Source organism: Phaseolus vulgaris, chromosome 6, assembly GCF_051622355.1.
Source record: "Phaseolus vulgaris cultivar YP4 chromosome 6, ASM5162235v1, whole genome shotgun sequence".
Taxonomy (NCBI): domain Eukaryota; kingdom Viridiplantae; phylum Streptophyta; class Magnoliopsida; order Fabales; family Fabaceae; genus Phaseolus; species Phaseolus vulgaris.
Genome location: NC_143503.1, coordinates 36,870,884 through 36,890,878, shown reverse-complemented (window position 1 = coordinate 36,890,878; position 19,995 = coordinate 36,870,884). Strand labels below are relative to the sequence as shown.

Below are 19,995 nucleotides of genomic sequence, written 5' to 3'. Positions count from 1 at the left end.
ATCAATATATTGCTTGATGTTCATGTGAATTCATTTACAATAAACACTAAACCAAATTCATTGTTTATTTATCAACTAAAATTGAATCGAGTAACACTTTATGATCCAATTGTGTTTGTGTCATAAAGTCACCGATTTTTTATGTGAAACAATAAAAAGTTCCTTAAATAAAAGGGGTGTAGATAAAAATACATTTCAAAATTCTCTTTCCAGAATATTTTTCCAAATTTGGATTTTCACATACCTAAATGAGCTTTTGCAAATGCATACCACATTCAGCAACCACGTAAATGCAGGTCTAAAAATAGTCCTTATCTATTGATTTTAAATTATTTTATCAGTTTTATATTTAACTTGATTTCATTAATAATATACATTAACATTCTTCATGTTTCGTGTATAAATTTTTAGAATTTGAATGAGAAAATAAATAAGTAAATCACGAGTACAGAAGAATTGAGTTAAAAAAAGAGAGTAAAACTTAAAAACAATAGATCAATATTAAAATTAACAATTGGGATAAAATAGACTGTTAACTGAAAATAGAAACCTCATTCCTTTCTGTCTAGTTTTAAAAGGAATAAAAAACGAATGTTTCCACTTTTCATATGTATACAATGAACCCAAAGTACTGTTCTGACCAATGACTCTAAATTTTGGTCCAATAAAAATATAAGAAAATATAGAAAAAAGGAAAACTTGGGAAGGATCAAGCATACCAAATTTTTAAAATGTAAAATTTATAATACCATACCATGATGAGCATAAGGTATCATTTTACTCAGTTGAAGCGATCACGGCACAAATACAAGCCGTGTCAGTATTCACCAAGAACTGCTCAAATGTCAATATGCAAACTGTGTTCAATATGTTACCCCATGCGCATGATATAAATTTAAAATTATAAACTATGAAACAAGTTATGAGGTTATGCAATGACTTGTAAATATGTTCATGCATCACACTGCTTGATGGATTTGTCCATGCATCATTAGTCTTTACACGAAGAATGGATCTCTACAAGGCCGAACTTATCCCAGATTTTTCTGTACAGATCAATCTGGACAATTCGAGCATGGCCAGCTAATGAGGTTGTAAAAAATTTACTTTACAAATTGGGAGAAGAACTCCCATGACTAGCGTATGTTGCTATTATTAAGAGAAATCAGTATTCTGTTTCAACATTTCCAACTCAATCCAATGTCACGTCAATTTTCTCGTGGAGACGCCCAATCTCATCCCTAGAGAAACCAAGGTCTCCAGTGATCTGGTGCTATTCGCCAGAAGATATTCATCAATTGCAATTGAATCCTGCAAGCCAAAAGAAATGTCAGTGTGTCATATATTCTAATCTCAATCTTAAGCTAAAAGCTCTGTAAAGATGAAGTGTCCAAAATGGTAATAAATAGAACTACTTTACTCCAAAAGAATATATTATTCTTTAACATCAATTGTATATTTGCGTTGCATCAACTATAACAAAAGAAATGGCCTTTATATAAGATAGAAAAATGCCAAGAAGATGCATGCTGAACTTAATAATATATTTTTACTTAGATTCAAGTGAAACATTTAAATTTTATTGGATAAATTGTCTTCTGTTTTTTCTTCAAATAAGAATGACATGATGACCACGAATCATCTGTATGATATACCAAACATATATATCAAGGTCAGCAGTATCAGGAATCAAGACCATGTCCAACGAAATAAATTTCAAAGATTCTTACAATAAAAATACCAACCTTTTCAAAAAGGCAAATGACAGTGCTCCCACCGAATGAGAAATATCCAAACTGTAAATTAAGCACACAAATGCCACGTGTAAACAAAGACAACATATAAGAAGGTAAGAACTGTAATTTCACATACCTCATCTCCCTTCTGGACATTGTCGCCCTTTTTCTTTGTAAAAGTAATGCTACCAACCATTGTGGCTCCAATTGCAACAAATGCCACCTGAATCCAAATTATAAGATGCTGGTCAATACAGGTTTGCAATTATAAAATGGCAGAGACAGCAAACTATAGGTAACTCAGAAAACATCTAAGGAACAAATTCAGAAGGATATAGTCATTAAATAAAAAATTCAGACACATTAATTGCAATGACCAACCTTTCCAAAATTTTCTGTTGAAATTATTGAAACAACTCTCTTGTTCTCCGTGAAGACATTACAGTACTTGCTATTTACAGCGATGGGATTGACCTGAGTAGTACAACACTATCAGGAAAAATACAATGTGAACTAACAGAAAAAAATTAATCATAGTATATATATGTATATGTGTGTATATAAAGAGAGAATTTAATGGCTATAAACTTACAGTGTAAAAGAAATTTATATTGTCGACCAATAAAAAATCACCATTAGTATGAATTGTGAGGTAATTACAGTAAAAATAATAAACTGACCATATATGATGATAATTTGTGATTGGAAGAAAATGTAAAATTACTTTACACTATCTGTGCATATAACCTGTTTTCTCATTTATATTATATATATATATATATAATATCATTTTCCTCAAGTTATTATTACACATACAGTATACAAGCATCCAGGGATATCTACAAATTGCTCAACAATTCCTGATACTGGAAAATGGAAACGGTGATAATCCTGTAAAAAATATATGTTAGAATTAAAATTTGAAATCAAATTATATACAAAAAATTACAATAAATTTGAAAGAAAGCAACAAATACCTGTGGTGCCAAACGGAAAATCACCATTGTTCCATCAACAAAAGCACTGGAACACATATCTTTCCCCAAAAGACCTTGAACTGAAAACTTTCGACCCTAAAAAGAAACAACAAATAATGGCAAAAGCACTTCATTTGGCATAAATAAATGAAGTGAAAAGATTAAAGGACAAGAAAATGAGGGATATCCTAACATTTTAGGGAATATAATTTTCTTTGCCTCGAGCTGGCAACAATTTCATCAGTGAGGTTAGCTTAATACTATATTATAACTTCCTGGAAATAAAAAGTGATGAAACGGAAAAATATGATAAAGAAAAAGAAAGTATATATAGTAATTAATAATTACCAGTTACCACAAACAGTACGGCCATTTGATCATTAAAATTGTTTAAGCATCTAAATTGCTTCGTATGTTACCTATCAAGATTGATTTCATGCAAAACAGTGCATGACAAAAACAAACCTCAGATTGTAGAGTCAAACAGGCCCTAGTTCAATAAATAAAATCAAAATTCTATCATTTTTACTTAATTAGTAGCTGAAAATCAGAAGTAGTTTCCAGCTTGACCGATTTTGAAATTTTGAAATATATTTAAAGAAAAACCTGCATCATCGAAATTAGAAGTCTTCCATATTCAAGAGTTGTAGGAAGGAAGTGAAATACCTTGATCCAGAATCTTTTACTATCATCAACTGATTTAAATGCGGAAAGACGGCAATCAGCAGCACATACAGCAATGTCAGCACTTTCAGCAGAAGCAATTGGTCTAGAACCAGGTTTTAACTCTCTAATGAAAAATTCATTGAATGTCTGCACAGAGCATAATTTAAGATATGTATTATATTATGTGACAAAATAATCACTACTATTTAAATCCTACACGCTTTGCCCCGAATTTCCATTCATCTTTACTCCAATTGTTTGTACAAACAAAAATGTATATTGCTAACTCAATGGAAAACAAATTCTTTCAATCCCCCCTTAGACAAGACCTATTCAACTGGAAAGCAGTGGGGATTCTACAACAATCTAACTGAAACGGTCAGGGTGGAGGCAAGATTGACATAAATTGTTGGTTTCAAAGGCTGTCTGGGAACAGTAAAATTCAACGAGTTGATATATTTATAATGGGAATAAAAGCTGGTAATAACAGGTATGTTTGGGGGTTTACGGGAATGAAGATCATCAGATTATTTTTAAAAATAGACACGAGAATGATGCTGCAAAGCATCGCAATAGCTTTAAGGACACGGGACAAGGTTATTGTTTGTTGAAAAAATTAGCAGCATATGATGTTTAACTTCATAAAATTAAGATATAAGACTATGTATATGATGATGAAACAAGGTTAGTCTTAGCATAATTGAACTTAATAGCGAAGCGTAGTAAACAACTAACAGAGTCAAAATGTGTTTTCAGAAGGAATTATGCATCAATAGCATCAACTAAAACTAATTACAGAGTTTCGCCCACCTTAAAGTGTTCCAGTGGATATTTGACTTCAGCCAAATTAATTTGATCCTACAGACAACACAATAGTTACATTTATTATAAGAAGGGGGAGTAACTATAGAAACACCAGTGTAGCAGATAAAGAACTAAAGTACAAAACAGAAAAAGAAAGTCACCCTAATCCGTTTATAGAATAATTATTTGACTCCTCACTGAAACTAAACCAAATAATAAAAATAATGAACACAATCAGCAAGAAGAAGTTCAAAAATACTTGAACAAGTAGAACACTCTATCTACATCAATAATTTGGAATTTAACCCTGAGTACACACTAACGTTTAGGATAATGACATGTTCTTTATCCTTCAATATTTCATATCATGTTTATGGCAAGAGTGACTCTTATGGTTGCAATTAAAAAATGTTAGACATGGACATTGTCTTGCAGTTTGGACACTGCTACCAGGTCGACTTAAACATTTTAGTGTGGTAGAAGGAAAGCAATATTCTTCTGCTTTAAAATACAGAATAATCTTGCAAGACCAAAATGAGTTCCTGGGAAGCTTCAGTTTCTCTTACCTATCATTTTCTTTATAAAAGATTGGAGATTTCCTAGTTCCTTGGATTCTATGTGCACGGAGTTTTGGATTAGATAAATAGTCTTTTCTTTATTATTGTTATTGTTTTTCTACATGGGCCGTGTTTCTTTATTTCCCTTATAAAAATCCCTTATTATGGGTCGCCCATTAAACACATACTACTAGACAATACAGGAAAAGACGAGAGAATAAGGTATCATCCAAAAGAAACCACAATGCTGAAATATGGGGCACCGTAATGAATGAAACCCTGGTCAAAACTTAGAATCAAGAGGCACTGCACAACTACAAACTTACGTATGTCAATCAAAGTATGTAATTCACAAAGAACTAAGAGAAGCATTATTACACCTTAAAAGATTCAATAAATTTTGGAATATCTGCAGACGATTCAGGTGAATCCATTCGTGCTCCCTGCTTTTCAGAAATGCTTTGCAAGAGCTCCTTCACCCCTGCATGATAGATTCACTAATGTAAACACATAAAGTAACTCTATGGAAAAGTAAAAAATTATTCAAATCCATTTTGAATCTATAAATTGGCTACAAAACGCAGGTTATAAGTGATCCGAATGCCAGATAGGTTCATTATGATAAATACCTTTTCAATAAATAATCGAACTTTTCATCATTTACAATCTACTTACAATACACCAAATCATCTTAAAGAAATGGCAGCTAGATCTAATTTCTGTACAGCAATTTTTAACCAGCCATATTTCTATAGCATTAACCCTATGAACAACAACACCTCAGCAACTGCCACATGGCCCATGATAGGGGGTGGTGGTGACTAGTGATTGGTGAAGCTACATATAAATGTAGCCAAGCGCTTCTTTCAACATTAATAGTAATAAAAAAAATCATACCTATGTCCATTAGGCCAAGACCTATTTTTGACTGATAAATGACTCTCATTGACAAAACAATCTTTTTGTCAATTATTTCTTCAACAAGCCTTTGAGACTTCCAATCATATACCTGATGTAAAAAAAAAAGTTAATATTAAATAACAAGTTGAGAGGGTCAAGAGGCACATATCTAGGTTTAAAATTACCATAATTGAGCCATAAAAATAGACTTTAATCATATTTCCTAATTTCTATGTTGGAAATTCCCTTTGAATTAGAATCCTAATCCCAATTGCATTACAAATCCATGGAATTCCATAGTAAGTAAGTTGAGTAATTTCCAGTTAGCCAACACCCTAAAATTTGTCAATTCCTAACTTCCATACTGAGAAATTACTCTCCCCTTTTTTGCTACTGCTGCACCTACTGTCAACATCCCAACCACCGACCCTACCACCATTGCCCCCACTTCCCATCCCCTCTGCACCATTTGCTGTAGAATTAGGAAATTTGAATTGAATTTAGAATTCTAATTCTACGTCTAATTATTTGCATAACTAATGAACAGTCTATAATTCTACATAAAAAATTGGAACAAAAATTAAAATTCTAAACTATTTTTTCAATTCCATCATCCAAAGATATCCTAAGAATATATCTATTTCAATGCCTTGATGGAGATGTATGGATGGAGATCTTAAGCCAACACAATTCAAATTGTCAATACTTTAAAAAGTGTTATGCAAGACAAAAACATTGATATTTGGTAATAGCTGAAAAGGGTACTAGGTTGATATATGTTAGTAAGTAAGCATGGAAACTTTTCTTCTAATTCTGGTTGAGGTGATTGGGAAAACCCGGTCATTAGCAATGCAAAGAAGAAATTTCAAAGAGGTCTGTACATCCTGATATGACTTGAAACATAAACTCATGTCTAATATATCATATAAATGTACTTCAATTGTTAAATAAAAAGAAAAAGGAAGTTGGTGGAAAATATCCTATACCAGGATATGGGATGCACTTGATCCAGATCGAATTCCAACATCATAGGACGAGAAATGGGCCCATTCGCTCAGTTTGAAGAACCACCTATATAAACAGAAAAATAAACAAGTTTTTTTTATTGTCATGTGATAGAAATCATAAATACATAGCCATAGTCAACAAAACTGGGGTATAATCCATTAGGTTTAGGTCAATAAAGATCATGCTCTCTCTCATACCCTGTCTCATTAATGCCTAAATTAGCAGCAATTTGCAGAAATTTACCCATAAGAAGCCTGCTTATCTGTCAAGAATCCTCCAGCCATCACCTGGTTACCAGTCCCTTCATCAAAACAAAGAGTTAAGTGGATCATGCTGTTCAACCGGTCAGAAATCTGAAGAACCTCACCACACACAGGACAGCAATTCAATAATGGTTCCCTGCAATACCAGAAGCTATGTAAGCAAAATAAAAATCAAATAAACAACAAACATGAAAAGTAAGTCAAATAAATTATAATTTGAAAATCATCAAATCATAAAAAATTATATAGAGAGGCTAGTTAAATTACTAAACACAGTCACACTTCTACCAAAAGACAACAACAGACATAAAAAATTAAAACTTTAATCACTTATAATTTAGATAGGACCTTACTGTTCTTGCTGAAAAGTAAGAAGTGAAGTCAACTCGTCCATGCTCACAACACCATCTCCATTCTTGTCTGCTGCTCTGAACAGCTCTTCTTTCTGTAAAAAAATAATGTATTGATGATAGAGTAAAAGTTGTATATATATAAAAAACTATTTATCGTATATTATAACTCCATTTTCACAGGGTAGAGATTCCTCATTTCAACCACGAGTCCCACACAAGCTTGCAGGGAAGATTTGGACTTCAATATAACAAAATTCGAGGTTCTAAGTACTAACAATCAAGATGTCACTGGTTTATATAAAGTATAGAATCTGAAAATAGAAGGACAGCAAATCGGAGTCAAAGTTCAAAAACAGGTACACAAGCAAATTAAAGATAGCTTGGAAATAAAATAATTCATAAATAAAAGGTAATGAGAGAATATTAAGTGCCAAATAACCACTGAGGTATGAACCTTGCTGTTTGCAACTTGATTGCCAAAAGCATCAATTAGATCAGAAAATTCAGAAAATGAAAGCATCCCATCTTCATTGTAGTCCTGCATCAAACATCACTTCTCAGGTTGATATTAAATGTTAGACGGTGCAACATGAGAGCAGTATATTTAAATTACATAGACGATAAAAAATTACATGCTGTGCTTTCCATGATTCTTAGATTCTAAATATTCTAGTATGAATTCAACCAGTTACAGCAATTTGTACAACATGTTACGAATGTGTGTTAAAATTGGAACAAGGACTTGGTAACAATTATTGGCACAACCATAATGTGGCTTAATACACGATATCAGTACCCCTCTTGTAAAGGAATAAAATTATACATCATCATTTCTTGCGTTACCGTCATATGTCTAGTTATTTAAGCCCCACATTAGGCATATGTTATCAGAAAACAGAGGGAGATCGAACTTACCACTATAGATAGAATGCGTCTAACAAAGCCTTTCTCCGTTTCAATTGGATCCTGTTAGTATGCGCTTATTATAGTTAGACACCCCTACAATACTCAAACAACATTAGAATTTATATCATAAGCCATATACCTCTACAGAGCATGAAATGCAAATGTTGCCAACAACTTTTCCAGGCACTGACGGATCTAAAAGGTTGAATACCTCGGTCTCAGAATCAGGATCCTGCATGATCATATCATTCACAACAAAGGTGTGTAAAATGAATAATGCTGAAACAACAAAGAATAAGTCAATAAATTAACAATTCTAAAATCTCTAATTTTTCTGTTTCCTCACCTTGGTCAGAAATTCAAGTAGATCAACCTCACAGTATCCAACAAGAGTATTGCTGGACAGTTTGTTCGTCTACACGAGAAAAAAATATTGAACTTACATCCAGTATAACATTTGCAAACAAATTAGGCAACAGGAGATGCAGAATGAAAACAGTTTAAAATTTTAGTCTGTATAATATATTTTAAAAAATAGGGGACGCGGACAAAAAAATGTTCTTGAAATGCGACAGAATATCGCGCAAGATTCATTTTAATCTGACAAAAGTGACATCATCCCCCCAAAAGATGTTTTAGAGTAATTCTCATTGAAGGAAAAGACTAAACGGTCCTAATTCTTTTAGCATACCTCGAAGACGGAGATTCTTGCAACATGAGCCCCATTCTGTTCTAAAAGAAGTTTCTTTTCCTGTAGAAGAAAAAAAAGTCATATAGAAGAAACGTAGCTTGAAACACCTTTCAGCAAACACACGTAATTTGAAACAGTAACGGTTTAGAGTACTCACTGAGTTCCAAACTGGTTTGTCTGTGCTGCACCAACAACAATAAAACAAAATCAATACACAAACCACAAACAATAAATAACAAAAGAATAGACGAAGCAAAATCGAAAAGCAGTGGTGAGATGAAGAGCTTAACCTCTCAGACGTGCTCGTACGAAAAGTCTGTTCTCCGAGAGACACGCACGCAATCCATTTATCTTTGAACTTCATCTCCGCCTGCAACACAAAAGAAGAAGCAGTTGCGTTAATTAAGTGAATAGAAAATGGAAGATTAAGAAAATAGCAATGTGCGTACGCTAAGGAGGGCGAGGAGAGCGATTCCGGCGAAGCTATCGGCGGTGAGGGTCTTTTTAGCGGAAGAGCCGTTGCCGCTTTGACGGCGGTGAAGGTGACGACGCAAACGCTCTTTGAAGCGAGCACGACGCGATCCCTTTGGTTCTGACAATTTGGAGTGTTCATGACCCATGCCTCTCTCTGTCTCTGTCTCTGTCTCTCTCTCGGCTCGCGAAGGTTTCAATCAAACAAAGAATTGGATAAAGAAAAGGTTGATTAGGTCGCTGACCGGCGCAGAGTGAGGTTGAGGTGAGTATCGAGTTGGTGAGTAACGGTGACAATTCAGTGATGGATATTCAACAATCCCCTCTATTGCACGGTTGAATAATCAAAGTCGCTTTCTTCCCTGGTGCGCTCCACGTAAGCAAAGCCAGTTCAATCCCTTTACATATTTTAATATTTCTATTCATATACCATCTTTTTACTTTTTATACGTACTCAAATTTATTTCAATATGCCACTAATTTCTCTAGTATAATTGTTTTAATAATTTGGTCTATGCTATAATTATTTTATTGATTTATTTTTATTTTATTTTTACATTATGAATTTTATATTTTATTTCTTGTCATAGTAATTTTATTGGCAAGGAATTACGTGAGAGACAAAAACATTGTACTATTAAAACATTTCATGGTATTTATGATAGTTAAAATACTTTTATCACTTAATAAACCAAAGATTGCGTGACATAAAAACCAAATCATTAAATAATAAAATAAATATAGCGGACCGGAATGGGTCAGTCAACACTCTCAGTCGGTCCTACCGAATCACTGAAGGTATTGACCGATACTTTATGTCCAATTACGTTCAATTAAGGTCAATAAAGTTAAATCATCATTAAAAATTAGGTAATACATCTCTAAGCATGATCCACCTCATTAATCCCATTAAAATAATATAAATTGCACACATTCTAAGAAGTAGGTATGTCATCAATTATTGTACTCTAACATCTGAGTGTCGAACCCCCTTTGCTGATTTGAGCGTCAGAGTGTCTTCAGGTACCCCATTCGGTATTCTCTAGGAGATCCGAAGTTTGGAAGAGGAAGTTGAAGCATAGACAAATCACTCGACAGGAAGAAGAAAGACAAAGTTTCTCAATATTTTTTAGGTCTTATCTCCCTAGCAGGAACATATAGTATAAGAATTATTTAAATATATAATATAATAATATTATTCTAAATTTATATGTGTTACTTTAAAGATATTTTTTAAAATATTTTATCACTTTCCTATAAAATATTTTAAAAAATAAATAATTCATACTTTTTGATTTTATATTACATTAACTAAAGCAATAAAAAGAAAGGTAAGAATCAAAATTAAAAAAATGATGAAAAAGACTAACATGTTTAGTTTTTTAATAAATATTTATAATTAAAGAAATATAAAATAAACAGCAGTCTTGAGCATCTTCTTCTTAAGAAACTTTTTTTCTTTACTTCTCAACCATAATCAAGAACAGGGCATCTTCATTTAGTATGTATGGAGCTGGAGAATCCGGTTTTGAGCCTTTGCTTATTCAGTACATTTTCTTCTATGGTCAAGTGGGTAGTATTAATTGTTTGTGATAGTTAAAATATAGTTTCACATTGTTTAACGGTTAAAATTAATGATAATTTAAATATATATATTTTTAATTTATTAATATATTTTTTTAAATTAAAATTGTAAATTTTTTTATAAAAACTCTTAAACATAGAATATCTCAAATACGATGATTAAATACTATCTCAACATATTTAAGATGAAAAATTAATAAATATATGTAAGTTATGAACAATGAAGACTGGGCAATTGGTTCACAGGAAGGATTGCCACTGTTTTTTAAGGGAAGGATTGTGACTGTTGTTCTTAATATGTGGTTTTGAAGCTCAAAGCAAGGATTTCAATATGCCAAACTATGGAACAAGTGTCGATGACAATGTGGATTCAGTTTGTGGATTTCTGAACAACATAAATGGAGTAATGATTAAATCTGTGTAACTATTCTTTTGTATATGTATAGTTTGTTTTCTACGTAATAGATATCATATATTTATATACTATTTTCTCTGCCTCAATAAAATAAAGGTAGAAACATCTCCTAAACGGGGAGTTTTGTTCATAGCTGATTAATATAAATATTAGATATCATTTTGGTTGGAGGTATAATTATACACCAATCATAACTACTTTTTGTAATATAAAAGATTTCTTTGACATTGAAAAATTAAATTACATAATTGAAAATCTATTATAATATAATAAAAACTATTTAATAAAAACTAATTTTAAAAATAAAAAATAATTAATTATTATATTATTAAATTATATATTATTTTTAAATATTAAAATATTATTAATATTTTAAAATTAATTTTAATTATTAATAAATAATTTCTAAATGAATATCTAATTAATTATGTAACTAAAACATGCTTAAAGAAATTACATATTAATTCAAAAATTATTTATTAATAATAGAAATTAATTTAGAGTAATAATTTTTTAAAATATTTAATTTAATCAATATATTAATTAATATTTTTTATTTAATAATTTTTTATGATAATAATATTTTTAATTAACAAATAAATAAAATATAATTAAAATATTAATTTATTGGATTGGAAAATGAATTTTTTTAAGATAGCGATGTCAAATTACCACCATTTTGTGTGATAAGATTAGAATATCCTTAAAATATTTTTATTAATTTATTATTTTCTTGGTTGTAAAAAAATATAGATCTAAATTTCTATCACTGTTAATTTTTCTTGGTTCTAAATCGATGCAAACTATCATATGGATTTGAGATAAACTATCTTCTTTATTATTATTATTTTAAAAGTTGGTAATAATTATAAATGAGAGAAAAGAAAAAGTATTATATATATATATATATTCAAGTGAAGAATAATTGTAATTTATAATAAATAAATATTTTTAAAATATAAATGATAATATAGATTCCAGATAAACAATTTTTATAATAATACAAATTATATCTAACTATTTCATCAATGTTTTAAATTAAATTTAAATTTGAAATATAAATAAAAAATGATAAAGTTGTTAAGATAATTAAATGTATAACAATTCCTCTATTAAAAATAACTCCTAAAGGTAGTTGTTACAAGCAGTCTAGTTCAATATAATCATTCTAATTTATATTTTGTAAATTTCTTATATTTATATAGATATTTTTAGAGATAAAGACAGTCATAAAAAGATTTGGAGGGATAAAAAAAAATAAAGAAAAATATTTTTTATCTATTTTAAATCATTAAGAAAATGATATAATTACTTTATCATTTATCTTCTTTTAAATTGAATGCTCTCAAATCGTAATATACTTACCAACATTACATAAAAAACAAAATATAAAAAAATAAGAAAGAATATTTATCTGTTAAGAAGATTGTGTATAGATTGAGTACTGTACGTAGTTACATAAATCTAATTAACAGAAAAGTGAAACAAATTAATAAAAAGATAAAGATAAGCATAGGCATAAAAAGATTTGAAAGATAAAATAAAAGTTCATCCAAAATCCTTGAACTGATATAAATGAACCGAAAGCCAGAATATAGAGTGAGTGAGTTTCATAATAGTCTCTTGAATTATTTTTCTCTTGATTCTGAGCATTCATATTTTCAAAGTTTTCATGAGTCGTATTGTGCGGTTGTTGGTGCCTACAGTGTTGGAATCGTTTATGTCCCTGTGTGTTATAGTGTGCATGTTGTATGATTCAACTACAACTCCAACTTACATAACGTTGAGTTACATTGCAGGGTTCCTAATGTGGTGTTACATTGTGTTAACGTTCTTTCGTCGTTGCAGAGAAATGTTCAGAGTAGATGATTACAACGGAAGAAGGAACTCAGATGATGATGAGGGCGGAGAAAGTGGTGACATTGAGGCTCATAGAATACATAGAAGAAATGCTCTTGCAAGACTAAGGGTTAATAGGGAGACCTGGGAAACCATAGAGTTAATTTCTTTTAGCCCTGAAACAACACAAACTTATAGGCTAGCCATCAAAGCCTTGCCTCCTGCTGTGTCTTTTGGTGAGGACCAAACCAAGGATTCTCACTGTGATTGTCCTATTTGCTTGGAAGAATTTAAGCATGGAGACTTCATTCAACCATTTGGAGTGTGTGCACATCAATTTCATTCCTCCTGCCTTAAGTCTTGGTTGCTCAGTCAAAAAACTTCATGTCCACTTTGTCGTGTCGAGTTGCTAATTCCTATCACAGTATAAAGATTTGAACATCGATACTCTTTAAGTTCCTTAAGTATATGTATAAGGGTTGAAACACTTCTAAAGTATCTTATTTTATTTTATTTTTTATTTGTTGAAGAAAAAGATATTATTAAAGTTTTTTTTTTAATTCTTCAGTGTGGAATTAGAGAAAGAATTCTTATGTATATGTTAGATATAGCAGAAGATTTTCACAAGAAAAAGCTAGGAAGGTTAATTTGGAATCTCATAGCATGGATTTCGTACATTTTTTGTTTGTTTGTTTTGGTTTTACATAAGAGAATGAATTTTTTTAATAGCTGCATTTTGCTGTTTCACTTTTTTATGCATTGATATTACTGTAATTAGGCATTTTATCTACTAACATTTTATCTCTTTAATTTTGAATTAATTATGTTTGTTTATTAATTGAATACTCTTTGATAAACAATTTTAATTGAAAATGTTAATCATTTGCTTTTAAAATTTACGTTAAAAGACTCAAAATATAATCATATGCGGCGTTAGGATTATTGAAGTAATGAATAAAGAGTTTTGAATTTTATTTTTTTATCTGTTTGACGTTAAATTTTAAAGTTTTTATTAAAAAAAATTATCTATTCGAGATAATTGAAATGGCAAAAAGATAGTAAATATTTTTAAAAATATATGACCACTTTTGTAGCCATGGAGATAAAGATTTACAGTTTTGGAGATAGAAGATTGAAGAAGAAAGATTTGTAAGTTGCTTTGATGAGAAGGTGAGAAATTATTGGAGGAGTTAGTAAAGATTAAGGAGGAGTGAGAAACAAGATGTGAATCAATTTAAGAAAAAATATACGATTTAACTATTTATATTATAAATTTAAGATTATTTTTTAATTAATAAAAAATGCAACAAATTAAGATAACTCTTTGTATAAATAAAAAAATAAATTATTTGAGTGTCTTTGTTAATAAAAATAATAAAAAATAAATATTTTTATTGTTATGAACCTGGGTATTGTTTAGGTCTATTAATTATACTCGAATGTATTGCAATCGAAATAACATAACAATTTTAAATACTTAGTCTAAAGTTTTCTCCTAAATATCATAATAAACATGTGTAAATAGTAAATTTATCATTAAAGAAATAAGTAGAAATAAATATAATATAAATATATGTTAATTTAGTGTGTTCATGATTTGATGTTATCTTATAAAGGCCACACTGGTCCATAATTAAAACGATTCATTAAATGAATAAATAAAAGAAATTGTGTAAAGTGGCCTTAATTTAGGTGAGAAAAATGGAATAAAAAAAATTATATTTATTTATAGTTAAAAGCAATTGGATTTTATGAGTTGTGTGGTCATTATTACGTCAACCAAAGGTAATGATAGATTGACCTTTTGCCCCCCTCAAAGTAACTTTTAACGAACCATTCTGTGGTTTATTGAATGAGACAACCAATATTTTAACGTTGGAACTTCGAAAGCTCTCACGCCACAGACCACTAAGACATTTTTTTTTTTCCATTATTCATTCAGAACTCCAATATTTTATATAATAATATTACAACTATCAATATTATTATTTTATTTTATTTTTAAATTATTTAATTTATAATTTTTTTAAATCCATTACATCAGAAATTATATACAATTTTAAGAATTTTTAAATTATTATTTTTCTTTTTCTTCATATATTCTTTTCTCTATGCTTAGTTATTCATCATCAGACAATTTATTATTATTATTTTCCTTCATGATCACTTAGGGGACAAGCTCTCATCTTCTGGCACATCCAAACTGACAACATTTTCCAAATTTTATTGCCTTTTTCTCCTTTGGATTAATTTTGTAAGGGGTTGACTTATTTTGAACTCTTTTTGGTGGACTTTTGGTGGTTGCATGGATCCATTAGTGTGATTAACTTCATTCGAAAGCTACATAGGTATTGGCCTTACAATGATTCTCACTAGTTGCTCTCTCATGGCAATGTTTTAAAAAAAATGATGATGATGATCATACCAAGAAAACAAGCAAGCTAAAATGTGAAGATTGTGATACTCGGGTACATGTCAAACACCTGCCTTGGCCTTTGTGGTCTAAATATATTCACAAGTTTTGTTGCAATCAATCAAAGCTTTATGCACAAGTTGAAAATCAGGCCCATTGCCAAGCTTTGATGACTTTGAGCAATCATTATAACGTCCAATTTTGATTTGGCATTTTCAACTTTCCACGTCTAGCTGGGGTTAAGAACTGAATGGGGTACGTCTAATTATGTGTTTTTCCAATTTGAAGTACCCAAAACCACACATACACTTGTGTTTTTCTCAAGCACGGGTGAGATGATTGCATTCTGATTAAGCAATCAAATAGTTGTAATATCTGTTATTAGTGTAACTTCAAAGACACTAAGGTCGTGAATTGTGATAGACAACTACTCGTGGAAACCGCACAAAGGTCAAACCACAGCATGCTCTTTAGATGGGACAATACCACAATTTTAAAATTTGTTCAAGAATCTCTTTAATATCCAATATCCAAAATATTATCCTTTTTATTATGTTTGTTCCAAAACTTTTGATTTTAGATAAATTCAATCTTGCAATACGAAACTACCTGAAGTTAAAGATTGCTCTTTACTTATACATTTTTCTTTAACTATAGTACTAGTTGGTGTAGATATCTTCAAAATATTTTACTTACATTAGATTGAACATAGGTGAATAATCTGAAATAGCAAGTGTTTTGATACATTCAATCATTTTTAAGATAGACTCTTATGTTTTTTTTTTTTTTTTAATTTAGGTTCAATTTTATAAAAGTTGACTTAAATACATATTTAAATCTCATCCGAAGTAAGAAATTGAATAATGCTTCGAAAAAGAAATGAAAGTAGAAATTTTATAAAGGATTTGGTTTAATTCTGTGGCCCAAATTTTTCACTAGTTTCAATAATGGTGTCATATCATGTGAATGGTAATATTAGAATTAATGTATTATATTTGAGAATAGATAGATAAAAGATTGGATGCTGATGATAAAGATAAGCACCCCATTTCTTTAGACTGATCCGTTTTTTATCCCTTCTTCACCTAATCTACACTCAGCTTTGTGATTAAATTTCAATGCCCACCCTCATAATTATCTCATCTTTTGCACTGGATATAGGCTAGAAGAGATGTTTTCTTATGTAAATTTTCATAAAAAAATATTTTTTTAATAGTTTTTTTTAATCTTTATTATTGATATTCTTCATATTTGATTATGGCATTGGTTTAACTATATATGTTGATATTTTGAGGAAGATAATGGATAAATATATATGTAATATAGTGGTGGTGCTGGGGCATGAAAGAGTGGTAGTGGTAGTGCTTGCATCACACATGACTTGGTGCTTCCCTAAGCAGGCACCCATATAATGCAAGAAAAGTAAAACAAGAAAAGGGAAATCCTTCTTTAGCACTGTGAACCAAGACAACTAGCTACCAAATACCATCAAACAAACTTCCCAAAAGCTACACAACTTCCAAGTTTATTGCTCAATGCTCAGTTCCAAACTTCCCTTAGAGTGCTCTTTGGGCTCCACGTTCCTCTTCCTCTTCTCACGTTTCATCAATGTCTTCTCTCATCCATTCTTCCATGTGAGTCAGATAAATTACTTGCCATCTCATATCTTTCCATAAATATTTTTTGGAAATATTCACTATTCTTCTAAGTTTATATTTGTCTCTAGTTACCCACTACCGTCTGCTGTTTATGCTAATCTGGTTTAACAATTTGAAAACACACTTTTCTTTGCATGTAATTTGATCAAACAATAAAATGAATATGATAGTAACTTTTTTGGATCTCTTGTTCTTTGCTTTTGATTATTATGATGGTTCCGGATTTGCAGGGTTAGTGAAGCATTTTAATAGCTGAGAGTGGACGGTGTGCTGAGAATTGTCCAAGTGTCCTTATACAGAAGAAAGGGCAAAAAATAGTGAAAGGGGCTATAGCAAGGTCCATGAGTGAGTGGGATCTTTAAAAGCATAACGTCATAGTACATAGTAATATTGTTTGGGCATGAGATGAGACGAATATTTTACATAGTGCCCCACTTGAAGAGCTGCTATGAAAATGTGATTACAATGCCACCTACACTAGAGCTGCTAAATAACATCAACCATTACAAGCAACCATTATTTTAATTTATTATACTGCGGCTAGCTACTTTGCTAGATCACTTGCATTGTCAGCTAATTTGGTAAGCTTATTTCATCAAGATCATCATCCAATGACAAGAATACTTCATCCAAACATGAGAGCTCTGTTCCATTGTCATCCTCTCCATTACGCTCATAAACACGACATATCACCCATTTATTGTAATCCTGAATTAATCAAACACAACAGGAAAAATAAAATCACCAATCAAATCAAACTGTTGCACAGTAGTTTTCCATGTTGTATACATATGCAAGACTGTCATAAGTGAAAACTCATCATGATTACTTAAACAAGTTACATTTTTTTAAAATTTTAACTATTTAAATATGCTGTAATCAGATTATTTTGTTTTGGTATGTTTGTGTGTACATATGTATACGTATATATGCATGTGATAAGTGTATATGAAAGTGTACTGACTGCTTTTGGTTGAGGTTTTCTTTTGGATGATCTGGTAGAGGAAGCAGAATCTGATAGACGATATTCTTGCATTATCCAATTGGTTTTGATACCAGTAGCAGCTTCTCCTACATGAAACACAAAATATTTCTTCATGCCAACTCTCTTGCTGTTTGAGCTTGAAACGACTGGCTCTTCCATTCCCGTTGGTTTCCAATACCCATTGCCAGTGACCCTATTTGGTGTCCTTCTGCTGTAGTAGTACCATTGGTTTCCCTCTGCCAAAGCTCTACCTGAACACGTCCCAAAATTAATTAATATGCATACATACAGTATATTTATACCTCATTAACCAAAGTCCAACATCCTAGCTAACTATATATGCATAGTTTGGCATCTACTTTGAATCACAGGTATAAGATAAAATGATCCAAGTTCAACCTGATCTTTATATAGCAAAGAATCAAGTTCTATTGACTCTTACATGCAACATGACTCCAGAGTTACAATATATTATGTGTGAAAACAGTGGAAGATGGCATGGAAAGAAAGAGGTGTGTTGAAAGTTTGGAAGCAAAGGAAGTAACGGTACCATCAAGTTCCCATGGATCATATTGGTAGACCTCAAGATCAGGGATGACATCAGGGTGGCAAGGCAAAAGTGAGGCTTTTCTGTGAAGGAAATGGACTACAAGCTCTTCATCTGTGGGATAGAATCGAAAGCCTGGTGGAAGGTTGACATTGGTGTCTCCCATTGAAGCAAGAAGATGCAGAGGAGGATGAATTTAAAGCTCAAAGAGAGAAGGTAGCTAGGAATTAATGAAGGGATAGATTATATATAGCAGGGTCTGACGTGAAATTGAAGATGGCGTTTATCACGTACAAACACAGATACATTTCATCAAATAATTCATTATTCTTTTTGGCAAGGTACCACTCAAGTCCCAGCAGCAATGTGGCAGAAAAGTGAACGTGACTGGTATATATATATATATATATTTGCTCAACAAACGGGATTTACATAAGTGTGCCGGAGGGACAGAGTGTTGCGTGGCACAAGATTACGACATAAGCTAAGATATGTAAATATCTGTATTTAAGAAAATAATTATATTATTATAATAAGTGAGATTTTGATGGTGTGGTGATGATCACACTTCATGCTGACGTCATCCACCTGCAGTTGTACGTGTCGCATACATTAAGATGGGTTTGGTCTTAGGCCAATTGAACTATAGTGACCCACCTCTTGCAGTGTATCTTTATATGTTTCATAATTATCAGCAATTAAAGAATGTTTTTAGATTTTAGATTAAAACTTTTTGTTTCACTCTCAACCCATATGCTTCTGCCTAGCTATGTAATGAATGAAATTAGTAGGAGTAGCACAGTGGGAACTGCACATACATCCCACGTCAACCAAACCAATCAATTATTTCTTTCCAAGGTGGAGTTTAACTAACTCACAAATTCGTAAACTCTCCAACACAACATTATTTATATGATTAACCAATTATTAAGGAAAGAAAAAAGTACGTAAACTACACTAACCATGAACCACCTTGCTTATAAACTCATCCCAACATTAATTAATTATATTTTTCCAATATCTTTTCTGATTTAGAACTTCGGCACTAATATTTATTCAATACCTTAAAGGAGACATCATTGTTTTGTTTGAGGACTAATCCTTTTTAGCTTTGATAGTACCATACTGAGAGTTAAATCTGAAAGATTTTTACATTTTACAGTACTAGTTTGTACGGTGTCTTTCTTATAAGTCGTTATACCTTAACTGCATAATTGTGGTT

The 19,995-nt window shown here is 31.1% G+C and overlaps 2 protein-coding genes and 1 long non-coding RNA gene across 6 annotated transcripts; 1 reads left to right on the top strand and 2 right to left on the bottom strand.

Annotated features, from left to right (window-relative positions):
* Positions 1-862: 862 nt before the first annotated feature.
* Positions 863-9,751, bottom strand: LOC137832818 (phosphatidylserine decarboxylase proenzyme 2). Of its 4 annotated transcripts, none has more exons than XM_068641171.2 (21): positions 9,311-9,751; positions 9,152-9,231; positions 9,019-9,043; positions 8,862-8,921; positions 8,517-8,585; positions 8,310-8,402; positions 8,180-8,230; positions 7,719-7,802; positions 7,265-7,356; positions 6,892-7,047; positions 6,627-6,711; positions 5,638-5,749; positions 5,121-5,221; positions 4,190-4,237; positions 3,380-3,526; positions 2,714-2,809; positions 2,553-2,627; positions 2,118-2,210; positions 1,873-1,959; positions 1,746-1,796; positions 863-1,311 (listed from the first exon to the last, which is right to left on the bottom strand). In XM_068641171.2, the coding sequence occupies exons 1-21, from the start codon at positions 9,479-9,481 to the stop codon at positions 1,204-1,206; spliced, it is 1,884 nt and encodes a 627-aa protein (XP_068497272.1). In that variant the 5' UTR covers positions 9,482-9,751; the 3' UTR covers positions 863-1,203. The 4 variants fall into 4 exon arrangements, with proteins under 4 accessions (XP_068497272.1, XP_090159333.1, XP_090159332.1 ...); XM_090303207.1 differs by having other exon boundaries at positions 7,260-7,356; positions 9,019-9,038; positions 9,311-9,646; XM_090303206.1 differs by having other exon boundaries at positions 7,260-7,356; positions 9,311-9,642.
* Positions 9,752-17,038: 7,287 nt separating this feature from the next.
* LOC150027399 (uncharacterized) lies at positions 17,039-17,949 on the top strand. Its single transcript, XR_016521763.1, has 2 exons — positions 17,039-17,217; positions 17,472-17,949. It is a non-coding gene; the product is annotated as an uncharacterized LOC150027399 (long non-coding RNA).
* On the bottom strand, positions 17,599-19,146 carry LOC137832817 (NAC domain-containing protein 104). The gene is made up of 3 exons (XM_068641170.2): positions 18,777-19,146; positions 18,206-18,477; positions 17,599-17,949 (listed from the first exon to the last, which is right to left on the bottom strand). The coding sequence occupies exons 1-3, from the start codon at positions 18,937-18,939 to the stop codon at positions 17,815-17,817; spliced, it is 570 nt and encodes a 189-aa protein (XP_068497271.1). The 5' UTR covers positions 18,940-19,146; the 3' UTR covers positions 17,599-17,814.
* Between the last annotated feature and the right edge of the window lie 849 nt (positions 19,147-19,995).